The sequence below is a fragment of the Chiloscyllium punctatum genome, chromosome 33 (genome assembly GCF_047496795.1).
Source record: "Chiloscyllium punctatum isolate Juve2018m chromosome 33, sChiPun1.3, whole genome shotgun sequence".
NCBI lineage: Eukaryota > Metazoa > Chordata > Chondrichthyes > Orectolobiformes > Hemiscylliidae > Chiloscyllium > Chiloscyllium punctatum.
In genome coordinates this window covers 3446240-3459314 of record NC_092771.1, presented here as the reverse complement: position 1 = coordinate 3459314, position 13075 = coordinate 3446240, and the positions used below count along the sequence as shown (strand labels likewise).

Below are 13075 nucleotides of genomic sequence, written 5' to 3'. Positions count from 1 at the left end.
GTTGTAGATTGCAATGGGACATTGATAGGATCCAGAACTGGGCTGAGAAGTGGCAGATGGCATTCACCCTGGAAAAGTGTGAAGTGATTCCGTTTGGAAGGTCAAATTTGAATGCAGATTACAGGGTTAAAGGCAGGATTCTTGGCAATATGGAGGAACAGATGGATCTCGGGGTCCATATCCATAGATCCCTGAAAGTTGCCACCCAAGTTGATAGGGTTATTGAGAACATAGAGCAATGCAGTGCAGAACAGGCCCTTCTGCTCTCGATGTTGCGCCGACCTGTGAAATAATCTAAGCCCATTCCCCCTACATTATCCCATCATCATCCATATGCTTATCCAAGGACTGTTTAATGTCCCTAATGCAACTGAGTTAACTACATTGGCAGGCACGGCATTCCACGCCTTTACTACTCTCTGAGTAAAGAACCTGCTTCTGACATCTGTCTTAAATCTATCACTCCTGAATTTGCAGCCACAGCTCCCCACCCCTGTACAAATAGATATCATCATCTGAGGAAAAAGACTCTTACTGTCCACGCTATCTAATCCTCTGATCATCTTATTTGTCTCGATTAAATCTCAGCCTTCTTCTCTCCAATGAGAGCAGATCCAAGTCCCTTAGCTTTTCCTCATAAGACCTATGCTCCAGACTAGGCAGCATCCTGGTAAATCTGCTCTGCAGCTTTTCCAATGCTTCCACATCCTTCCTGTAATGGGGCGACCAGAACTGTACACAATATTCCAAGTGAGGCCGCACTAGTATTTTGTACAGTTGCAGCACGACCTCATGGCTCTGGAACTCAATCCCTCTACCAATGAAACCTAACACACTGTATGCCTATTTAAAAGCACTATCAACTTGGGTGACAACTTTCAGGGGTCTATGCACATGGACACCAAGATCCCTCTGCACATCCACACTATCAAGAATCTTTCCACTGACCCAGTACTCTGCCTTCCTGTTATTCTTGTCAAAGTGAATCTCCTCACATTTATCTGCATTGAACTCTATTTGCCACTTTTCAGCCCAATTCTGCAGTTTATCAAAGTCTCCATGCAACCTGCAACATTCTTCTACACTGTCCACTCTTCCACCAACTTTAGTATCATCTGCAAACTTACTAACACATCCACCTATGCCTGCGTCCATGTAGTTTATGAAAATCGCAAACAGCAGTGGTCCCAAAATAGATTCTTGTGGCACACCAGACTCCAGGCTGAATATTTTCCATCGACCAACACTTGCTGCCTTCTTTCGGAAAGCCAGTTTCTAATCCAAACTGCTAAATCACCCTCAATTCCATGCCTCTGCATTTTCTCAGTCTATGAAATGGAACCTTATCAAAGGCTTTACTGAAGTCCATGTATACTATGTCAACTGCCCTACCCTCATCTGCATGCTTGGTCACTTTCTCAAAACATCAACGACCAGACCCTGACAAAACCATGTTGACTATCTGAAATCAAATTGTTGCTTGCTAGATGATTATAAATCCTATTTCTTATAATCCTTTCCAAAACAGAAGGCTCACTGGTCTATAATTACTTGGGTCATCTCCACTGCCCTTCTTGAACAAGGGTACAACATTTGCAATCCTCCAGTCCTCTGATATTAAACCTGTCGACAATGACAACTCAAAGATCAAAGCCAAAGGCTCCGCCATCTCCTCCCTAGCTTCCCAGAGAATCCTCAGATAAATCCCATCTGGCCAAGGGGACTTAGCTACTTTCACTCCTTCTAGAATTGATAAGGCTTATTCCTTACTAATCCCGATCCTTTCTAGTCTCATATCTTGTATCTCATTCTTCTCCTCTGCAATATTATCCTTTTCCTGAATGAAAACAGATGAGAAATATTCGTTTAGCACCTCTCTGATTTCCATAGAGTCCACACACAACTTCACATTTCTGTCTTTGACTGGCCCTATTCCTACCCTAGTCATCCTTTTATTCCTCACATACCTGTAGAAAGCTTTAGGGTTCTTCTTTATTCTACCTGCTAAGGATGGCTCATGTCCCCTCCTTGCTCTTCTTAACTCTCTTTAAATCTCTCTTTCAATCCTTCCTAGCTAATCTGTAACTCTCCATCTCATCTGAACCATCTCTACTCAACGTCACATAAGCTTCCCTCTTCCGCTTAAGAAGAGATACAAATTCTTCAGTAAACCTTATTACTTAGTCCTAGCCTGACAGAGACATACCTATCAAAGATACACAATATCTATTCCTTAAACAAGCTTCACATTTTGATTATCCCCATCCCGTGCATTTTGCTGCCCCATTCAATGCCTCCTAAGTCTTGCCTTATTGCATTAAAATTGCCCTTCCCCCATCTATAACTCTTGCCCTGCTGCATGTCCCTTTCCCTTTCCATTGCTGAGCTAAATGTAACTGAATTATGGTTACTCTCTCCAAAGTGCTCACCTACCACTAAATCAAATGCCTGGCCTGGTTCATTACCAAATACCAGATCCAGTGTGGACCCCGTTTGTCAGCCCTTTGACATACTGTGTCAGGGAACCCTCCTACCCACATTGGACAAAAACCGATCCATCTGGTGGCTGAAAGAACACTTGCATAGCACTAGCAAAATTCCACCCAGGATATTAGTACCCCTCTGGTTCAAGTGAAGATCATCCTGTTTGTAGAGGTCCCACCTTCCCCAGAACAAGCCCCAATTATCCATAAATCCGAAACCCTCCCTCCTGCATCATCCCTGTAGCCATGTGTTCAGCTGATATCTCTCCCTATTCTTCGCCTTGCTATCATGTGGCATAGGTAACAATCCAGAGATAACAACTCTGTTTGTTCTCGCTCTCAGCTTCCACTCTAGCTCTTGGAAGCGTATGATGTGTTGGCTTTTATTAGCACGGGGATTGAGTTTAAGAGCCGTGCAGTTATGCTGCAGCTCTATAAAACCCCTAGTTAGACACACTTGGAATATTGTGTTCAGTTCCAGTCGCCTCACTATAGGAAGGATGTGAAAGCTTTCGAGAGGGTGCAGAGGAGATTTACCAGAAAGCTGCCTGGACTGGAGGCAAGTTTAAAGAGATAGGGATTTTCCCATTGAAGCGAAGAAGGATGAGAGGTGACTTGATAGAGGTGTGAAAGGTGATGAAACGTATAGATAGAGTGGATAACCATTTTCCCAGGGCAGAAATGGCTATCACAAGGGGGCATAATTTTAAGGTGATTGGAGGAAGGTTTAGGGGAGATGTCAGAGGCATGTTCTTTATATAGAGAGTGGTGGGTGCAGGGAATGGACCCTGTATAGTAATATGTAATAATATAGTAATGCAATCGTTAGTCAGATGCATTAGGGACATGTAAGTGACTCTTAGATGGGCACATGGATGATAGTAAAATGTAGGGTCTGTAGGTTAGTTTGATCTCAGAGTTGGATAAAAGGTCAGCACAACATCAAGGGCCGAAGGGCCTGTACTGTGCTATACTGTTCTTTGTTCTATGTTCAGTAATCACCATCAATTGGTAATGTGTCTTTGCCTAGCAAGAATTTTTCCATGAGTTGCTCCCACATTTGTAATCCAGTTCTGCCATAGTCCATATTGCTCAGACCCCTATAAAATTCCACAGTTGTTTCTCTCACTACAGATATCACTAACGTCCTTTAGGGAAGGAAACTGTCGTCCTGACCTGATATGGCCTCCATGTAACTCCAAGCCCACAGCAATGTAGTTGACTCTGAAGCGTCCTCTGGGTAATTAGGGATGAGCAATAAATGCTGGTCTGGCCAGCAAAACCTACATCCTGTAAAAAAATCAGTTTTATAAGTCCAGTATGCACTTTAAGAAATAATTGATTTGTATTGTAGTCTGTTCCAAAACTTGCAATGGCAGGCACTGAATATGTGACAACCAACTAGTTTACAGAATAGTGAATGTCAGTTTTGTAAAATCTGTGAATGGGTCAGGTGTATGCATTACAGCTATAAAATATCAGTCATGGCTGTGAAATTTTAACAAGTGGATGATAATCAGAAGAAAATGAAATATTCAGGGAGCTAGACTCTACAAGTAGGACTGAATTGGCACCGAAGTTTAGAGCTATGTATTGAGAACCTGAGGTTTCTCAAGTATGACAACAATTCAGCAACAAGAACTAAAGCATTGCATTTTCTTGTCATATTATCCAAACTAATAATGTGCCATGACTTAGTGATATTACAAAGATTAAATATTTTCCTTTATCCTGCAAATGAACATATATTTTAATAACTATCCTAAAAGGTTCACTTGTGAGAAATCACTCTTCATGTTGCATCCTCATGATTTATCACATGATATTACTGGGGGCAAGGCAGGCCACAAGAATTAACTCTGGTGATATGGGAATTGAACCACACTGTAGCCATCCAGCCAATCTGAGCTAACTGTCAGTAATCACATTATGGGAATTGTGAAGTCAGTTAACTAAGAAATTATTTGAGGAAGTGGTAAATAGTTATTTGTACCATATGCACGCCCAAGATATTTTCTCATTTTCTTGCAAAGAGAAATAACAAGCAGTATGCATTGGATGTAGTTAGTCAAAAGTCACTAATCATGATTTACTTTTTGCCAATAATTATAAAATTTTCACCATTCTCTAAGTTATCCCCATTTTTCTATAATGCTAATGGAATTTTTAGTTAACATTTAATGTTACAGAAAATGTCCCTAATATCATAGTTCAGGTGGGGGAAATGATGAAAGTGCCAGCAACGTTTTTGGTTCAGAACTAAAGCAACATACTTATTGCCATTGGCTTCATTGGGACCTTTATTAACACTTGGTATCAAAATAATGTGGAGATGATGATTGCAAATGTCCTTAACGTACTTGGATTAAACCACTAACTTTCTTCTCATCTGTACAGGTAACTCCCATGGATATAGTAATGGGTGAGCGACTCTTTGGAATTTTGGCACATGTAGCTGCTTCAGACCTTCCCCAGCCTCGGTTGCTTTCATTATTAGGAGAAATCAAGTAAGAGCTAAAATATATTGATAGCACAGTTAAACAATAATTCCATATGTATTAAAACTGTCCATCGCTATATTTGTAAAAAAAGGGTTCATCTTTATTCTTAATGTGATTGCCGAAGCACTTAATGGGGTGATTTGGAGAAAGTTGTACTCTGTTGGAAATGTCCTGGTAGAAGCACACTCACTTCTATGTGAGAGGTAAGGAGTCATATCCCAATCCATAGACTTGAACACAAATTCCAGACTAGCCTATCCAGTGTTATACTGAAGGACCACTATATTGCTGAAAGTGATGCCTTTCACATTGAAACATAGTGCCTATCTGTCCTTTCTGGTTGAGATACAAACTCCTACAATAACCTTGGAGAAAAGCCAGCTAATTCTGGCGTTATTGTAGTGGATGAATGATAAGTATTCATACAAAATGGTAATGAGGTTTGAAGAAGAGTCACACTGGACTTGTAATGATATATAGTTGGCTGGGCATATAAACAGAGACATGCACCACCTATGTAAAGCAGTGTTTTGGTCTCAATTGGACAGTTGCCTAATTCTTATCTTTGCAAGTGAAGGCGTTGGAGAGCAGAAAGGATTTGCAAGAAAGGTTACAGGGATGAAGAATTGACTGAATGGATTGATTGGCAAAATTGGGATTTGCTCCTTTGAGAAGAAAAGGTTGGGAGATTTGCTAGAGGTTTGTAATCCTGAGGAGCTATGGAAAAAATGTTATTTCCTGTGAGGATCATCGGGTTAATAGGAAGAAACCTTTTCCCTTAATGAACATCTCATTGGGGTAAGAAGCAGGATGTCTAGAGCGGATATGATGAAAAAAGTTTTCATCCAAATGGTGGTAGGAATCTAGAATTCACTGTCAGTAAGTGTGTTAGAGGCAAAAACCTCATAACAGTCTACAGGTATTTAGATGTGCACTTGTGATGTTAAGGCAAACAAGGCTTTTGGCCAAGTTCTGCAAAATGAAAATTAAATAGTTAGGTCATTGTTTTTAACCGGCATTGGTGTGATGGGCTGAAAAGTTTTCATCGGTTCAGGATTGGGAATTGAAGGATCCTGACTTATGGTGAATGACATAAGAGCAAAAAGTGGCCTGACGAAAATCTTCTACTCAGCCAGTGGCTAGGATCTGAAAAGCACTGTCTCAAAGTATGGTGGAGTTATTTTTATCAAACAGTTCAGTTAAGTTTTGACATACGCGTAGAGCAAGTTTTGAACACGGACCTTCTATCCCAGGACACTATCACTGCATCACAAGACCTGTGAGTGTGTGGTGAAAGCAGATCCAATCATGAGTTTTCTATGGGAATGAGATAATTGTCAAGGTTTTGGGGAAAGAGTGAAGGAGTGAGATTTGCTGTGATGTTTTCATGGAGAGGCACCATTTGCATAGCAGGTTTAATGGTCTTCTGTGCTGCAATCACACTTTGATTGTAAGCTTTTTTCTTTTCCTACACAATAACATGGACAAAGCACTAAATACGCGGACAAAATTTTAAAATTCAAATTGTCTCAAACTGACAAGTATTGCATTTTCTTCCCCTCCACTCTGTGTTCCAACTCTTATGAAATTCCCACTCCTTGCATTTATTTAGAATGCATACCTTCTCTGGTTCAGAAAGATAGGGTTATAATTGGTTTTAAGTCAGTAAAGGTGGTGGAGATGAAGGAAAGACAGAAGCGAAGTGAGGAGTTTTATCTTTTGAAGAGATATTGAGCAATTTAGACCTATACAGTAATGTTAGAAGAATGACAACAGGTATATAAGATATTAAAGGGGATTGACAGTATAGACGTAAAGTAGATGTTTCCTCATGTGAAGCAGTCTAGAGAGGTCATAATATTTGGATGAGCAGTAGCAGATTTAAACTAGAGGTGAGAAGGGGAGTAGACATAACCCTGTAATTATAGACCAGTGAACCTTACTTCAGTTGTGGGTAAAGTGTTTGAAAAGGCTTTAAGAGATAGGATTTAAAATCTTCTAGAGAGAAATAAGTTGAGTAGGGATAGTCAACACAGTTTTGTGAAGGATGGGTCATGTCACACAAACCTTATTGAGTTCTTTGAGATGGTGACCAAGCAGGTGGATGAGGTTGATGTGGTGTATATGGACTTCAGTAAGATGTTTGATAAGGTTTCCCACCATAGGCTATTGCATAAAATATGGAGGCGTGGGATTGAGGGTAATTTGTCTGACAGGTTCTATTGTGTTTTCAAAGAGGTGAGTAGATATAGAGTGAGGCTGGTACAGTGGCTGAAATCTATATGGATTTTGACAGTGATTTTGATAATGTCTCACATGGGAGATTGGTCAAGGAGGAAGAACCTTTGGGATCCAGGGAAATTTGGCAAATTGGATCCAAATTTGGCCTCATGACAGGATGCAGATTATGATGGTGAAGGTTGTTTTTGTGACTGGTGGCATACTATAGGGTTTGATACTGGAACCCTTGCTGTTTGATTATGTAGGTGTGAATTTAAGAGGTATGATCATTAGGTTTGCAGAGGATACAAGAGTTGGTGGTGTGGTAAATAGCAAGAAGTAAAGCCTTAGACATATTTTAAATTCATTCATGTGATGTGGCCGTTGCTGACTGGGATTTTCCATCCTGAGTTGCCCTTGAGAAGGTGTGCTGCTTTCTTGAACTGCTGTAGTCCATTGCCATAAGAATGGGAATTCCAAGATTTTGACCCAGTGACTACAAGATGATGTAGATGGTTGGTCAGATAGACAGAATAATGGAAATGAATTTAATCCTGAAAAGTATGTGGTGATGCATTTTGGGAAACTAACAAGGCAATGGAGTACTCATTGAATGGTAGGACCCCAGGAAGAACAGAGAAACAGAGAGACCATGGTGTCCACGTGAAATGGCAGCAAGAGCGCCAGTGCTGACAAAATGCCTCCTCTAAGCGAGAGAAACTGCCTCTAAGCTGGTTGGCCACAGCAAGTGTACTGTGCACAAGTATGTAAACAGGCCAACAAGCGGCAAGGCCACATTAAGGCTAGGTGTTAGATTTGGAGGTAAATGAGCACTTTGATAATAGTGACAACAGTTTGGTTATGTTTACTTTAGTGATGGAAAGGGGTAGGTATATATCACTGGGTAAGAGTTATAACTGGGGGAAAGGCAATTATGATGCAATTAGGCAAGATTTAGGATGCATAGAATGGGGAAGGAAACTGCAAGGGATGGGCACAATTGGAAGGAGGTTAAGGTGAGAGTGATAGGCCGGAGAGGGGTGGGGGCGGAGAGGTCGGGAAGAAGATTGCAGGTCAAGAAGGCGGTGCTGAGTCCGAGGGTTGGGACTGAGATAAGGTGGGTCATCTTCCGCCTAGGAACCCTCCAACCACAAAGGATGAATGCAGATTTCTCCAGATTCCTCATTTCCTCTCCCCCCACCTTATCTCAGTCCTAACCCTCGGACTCAGCACCGCCTTCTTGACCTGCAATCTTCTTCCCGACCTCTCCGCCCCACCCCCTCTCCGGCCTATCACCCTCACCTTAACCTCCTTCCACTTATCGCATTCCCAATGCCCCTCCCCTAAGTCCCTCCTCCCTACCTTTTATCTCAGTCTGCTTGGCACACCTTCCTCATCCCTGAAGAAGGGCTCATGCCTGAAACGTCGATTCTCCTGCTCCTTGGATGCTGCCTGACCCACTGCGCTTTTCCAGCAACACATTTTTCAGCTCACAATTGAAATGTGGACCTTATTCAAGGAACTGCAAGTCCTTGATAAGTATGTACATGTCAGGCAGGGAGGAAGTGGTCGAGCGAGGGAGCCGTGGTTTACTAAAGAAGTTGAATCTCTTGTCTAGAGGAAGAAGGAGGTTTATGTAAGGATGAGACATGAAGGCTGAGTTAGGGTGCTTGAAAGTTACAAGTTATCTAGGAAAGACCTAAAGAGAGATCTAAGTAGAGCCAGGAGGGGACATGAGAAGTTGTTGGCAGGTAGGATTAAGAAAAACCCTAAAGCTTTCTATGGGTATGTCAGGAATAAAAGAATGACTAGAGTAAGATTAGGGCCAATCAAGGACAATAGTAGGAGGTTTTACGTGGAGTCCAAGGAAATAGGAGAAGCGCTAAATGAATATTTTTTGTCAGTATTCACACTGGAAAAAGACAATGTTGTTGAGGAGAATACTGAGATACAGGCTACTAGGCTAGACGAGGTTCAGGTTCACAAAGAGGAGGTGTTAGCAATTCTGGAAAGTGTGAAAATAGATAAGTCCCTTGGGCCAGATGGGATTTATCCTAGGATTCTCTGGGAAGCCAAGGAGGAGATTGCAGAACCTTTGACTTTGATGTTTATGTTGTCATTGTACACAGGAATAGTGCCAGAAAACTGGAGGATAGCAAATGTTGTTCAAGAAGGGGAGTAGAGACAACCCTGGTAATTATAGACCAGTGAGCCTTACTTCGGTTGTTGGTAAAGTGTTATCAGAGATAGGATTTATAATCATCTAGAAAAATATAAGTTGATTAGGGATAGTCAACACGGTTTTGTGAAGGGTAGGACGTGCCTCACAAATGTTTTTGAGTTCTTTAAGAAGGTGACCAAACAGGTGGATGAGGGTAAAGTGGTTGATGTGTTTATGGATTTCAGTAAGGCATTTGATAAGGTTCCCCATGGTAGGCTCTTGCAGAAAATATGAAGGCGTGGGATTGAGGGCGATAGAGGAGAAGAATGAGGTACGAGACATTAGACTAGAAAGGATCGAGGTTAGTTATGAACACGTGTTATGAATTCTAGAAGGAGTGAAAGTAGTCAAGTCCCCTGGGCTGGATGGGATTTATCCGAGGATTCTCTGGGAAGCTAGGGAGGAGATAGCAGAGCCTTTGGCTTTAATATTTGAGTCGTCATTGTCTACAGGTTCAGCACCAAAGGACTGGAGGATTGCAAATTAATTAGATTAGATTACTTACAGTGTGGAATCAGGCCCTTCGGCCCAACAAGTCCACACCTTCCGAAGAGCAACCCACCCAGACCCATTCACCCCTTCACCTAGCACTATGGGCAATTTAACATGGCCAATTCACCTAACCTGCACGTCTTTGGATTGTGGGAGGAAACCGGAGCACCTGGAGGAAACCCACGCAGACATGAGGAGAATGTGCAAACTCCATGTTGTGCCCTTGTTCAAGAAGGGCAGTAGAGATGACCCTGGTTATTATAGACCAGTGAGCCTTACTTCTGTTGTAGGAAAGGTTTTGGAAAGGATTATAAGAGATAAGATTTGTAATCATCTAGCAAGCAAGTTTGATTTCAGATAGTCAACATGGTTTTGTCAAGGGCAGGTTGCGACTCACAAACCTCATTGAGTTTTCTGAGAAGGTGACCAAGCATGTGGATGAGGCTAGGGCAGTTGATGTGGTATACATGGACTTCAGTAAAGCCTTTGATAAGATTCCACATGGTGGGCTGTTGGAGAAAATGCAGAGGCATGGGATTGAGGATGATATAGCAGTTTGGATTAGAAACTGGCTTTCTGAAAGAAGGCAGTGAGTGGTGGTTGATGAAAAATATTCAGCCTGGAGTCCAGTTACTAGTGGTGTATCACAAGAATGTGTTTTGGGACCACTGCTGTTTGTCATTTTTATAAATAACTTAGACGCAGGCATAGGTGGATGGATTAGTAAGTTTGCAGATGACACTTAAGTCGGTGGAGTAGTGGACAGTTTGGAAGAATGTTACAGGTTGCAGGGGGACTTGGATAAACTGCAGAAACGGGCTGAGAGGTGGCAAATAGAGTTCAATGCAGCTAAATGTGAGGAGATGCATTTTGGGAAGAATAACAGGAAGGCAGAGTACTGGGTCAGTGGAAAGATTCTTGGTAGTGTGGATGTGCAGAGGGATCTTGGAGTCCATATACATAGATCCCTGAAAGTTGCCACCCAGGTTGATAGTGCTGTTAAGAAGGCATACGGTGTGTTAGGTTTCATTGGTAGAGGGATTGAGTTCCGGACCCCGCAATATGCTGCAACTATACAAAGCGCTAGTGCGGCCACACTTGGAATATTGTGTACAGCTCTGGTTGCCATATTTCGGGAAGGATGTGGAAGCATTGGAAAAGGTGCAGAGGAGATTTACCAGGATGTTGCCTGGTCTAGAGGGAAGGTCTTATGAGGAAAGGCTGAGAGACTTGGGTTTGTCCTCATTGGAAAGAAGAAGGCTAAGAGGGGATTTAATAGGGACATGCAAAATGATCAGAGGATTAGATAGGGTAGATAGTGAAAGTCTTTTTCCTAGAATGATGGCGTCAGCTTGTACGAGGGACATAACTACAAATTGAGGGGTGATAGATTTAAGACAGATGTCACAGGCAGGTTCTTTACTCAGAGAGTGGTAAGGGCGTGGAATGCCCTACCTGCCAATGTAGTTAACTCAGCCACATTAGGGAGACTTAAACAATCCTTGGATAAGCACATGGATGATTTTGGGATAATATAGGGGACGAGCTGAGAATAGTTCACAGGATGGCGCAACATCGAGGGCCGAAGGGCCTGTTCTGAGCTATATTGTTCTATGTTTTATTTGGCAGTTTGGATCAGAAATTGGCTAGTTGAAAGAAGACAGAGGGTGATGGTTGATGGCAAATGTTCATCTTGGAGTTCAGTTACTAGTGGTGTCCAACAAGGATCTGTTTTGGGGTCCATTCCTGTTTTTTATTTTTATAAATGACCTGGATGAGGGTGTAGAAGGACAGTAGTGTAGATGAGCAGAAAGTTCTTGGTGTCCATGTATTCAGGTCCATGAAAGTTGCTATCCAAGTTGATAGGGTTGTTAAGAAGGCATATGGTGTGTTAGCTTTTATTGGTAGAGGGATTGAGTTTCGGAGCCACAAAGTCATGCTGCGGCTGTACAAAACTCTGGTGCAGCCGCATTTGGAATATTGTGTACAGTTCTGGTCACTGCATTATAGGAAGGATGTGGAAGCTTTGGAAAGGGTTTAGAGGAGGTTTACTAGGATGTTGCCTGGTATGGAGGAAAGGTCTTATGAGGAAGTTGAGGCTGTTATCGAGATTAGATTAAATTAGATTCCCTACAGTTTGGAAACAGGTCTTTCAGCCCAACCAGTCCACACCACCTTCCAAAGAGTAACCCACCCAGACCCATTTACCACTGGCTAATGCACTTAACATTATGGGCAATTTACCATGGCTAAATCACCTGATCTGCATATCTTTGAACTGTGGGAGGAAACTGGAGCACCTGGAGGAAACCCATGCAGACACGGGGAGAATGTGCAAACTCCACACAGACAGTCACCCAAGGCTGGAATCGAACCTGGGACCCTGGTGCTGTGAGCTGCAGTGCTAACCACTGAGCCACCATGCTGTTGGAGAGAAGAAAGTTAAGAGGTGACTTAATTGAGACGTATAAGATAATCAGAGGATTAACAGTAATAGACTTGCCACCTTTAAGGGCATTTAAATGGTAATTGGATAGACATATGGATGAAAATGGAATAGTGCACATTAGATGGGCTTCAGATTGGTTCCATAGGTCGGTGCAATGTTGAGGGCCGAAGGGCCTATACTGCGCTATAATGTTCTATGTTCTTTGTTCTATTAAGTAAAAAAAGGGTGACTTGTTGATGGGATACCAGCCTCTGTGCATTTCACCATGTTAACAAATCCTTGAAAGCAACAAAATAGGTGAATAAAGCATTTAAGAAGGCACATGGAATGCTTTCCTTTACTAGTCAAGGCATTAAATGTAAGGGCTGAGAAGATATGATGGAGCTGTATGAGATATTAACTCGACCATAGCTGGAATATTGTGAGCAGTTCTGGTCACTGCACTGTGATGGGAAATAATTACACTAGAGAAAGTGCAGTGGAGATTCACCAGGAGGTTGTCTGGTCTGGAGCAAATCAGCTATGAAGAAAGTCTAGATAGTCTGGGTTTGTATTCCTTTGAGCAGAGGGGGTGATCTAATTGAGGTGTACAAAATTATGAAATGCATAGATAAGATAGATAGGAAAAAACATATCCCCTTAGTTGAGAGAATAGCATTCACACGCCACACATTTAGGGTTATGGGCAGGGGGCTTTGAGGGTATTTAA

General features: G+C 42.1%; 1 protein-coding gene across 5 annotated transcripts in view; it reads left to right on the top strand.

Moving 5' to 3' along the window:
- The window catches only part of LOC140458343 (leucine-rich repeat-containing protein 49), a 275785-nt gene that overhangs the window by 250253 nt on the left and 12457 nt on the right, over positions 1-13075 (top strand). For all 5 annotated transcript variants that reach the window (XM_072552724.1, XM_072552725.1, XM_072552726.1 and 2 more), the window contains one exon: positions 4881-4990. In XM_072552724.1, coding sequence (XP_072408825.1) covers positions 4881-4990 — 110 coding nt within the window. The remainder of the gene's footprint in view (positions 1-4880; positions 4991-13075) is intronic.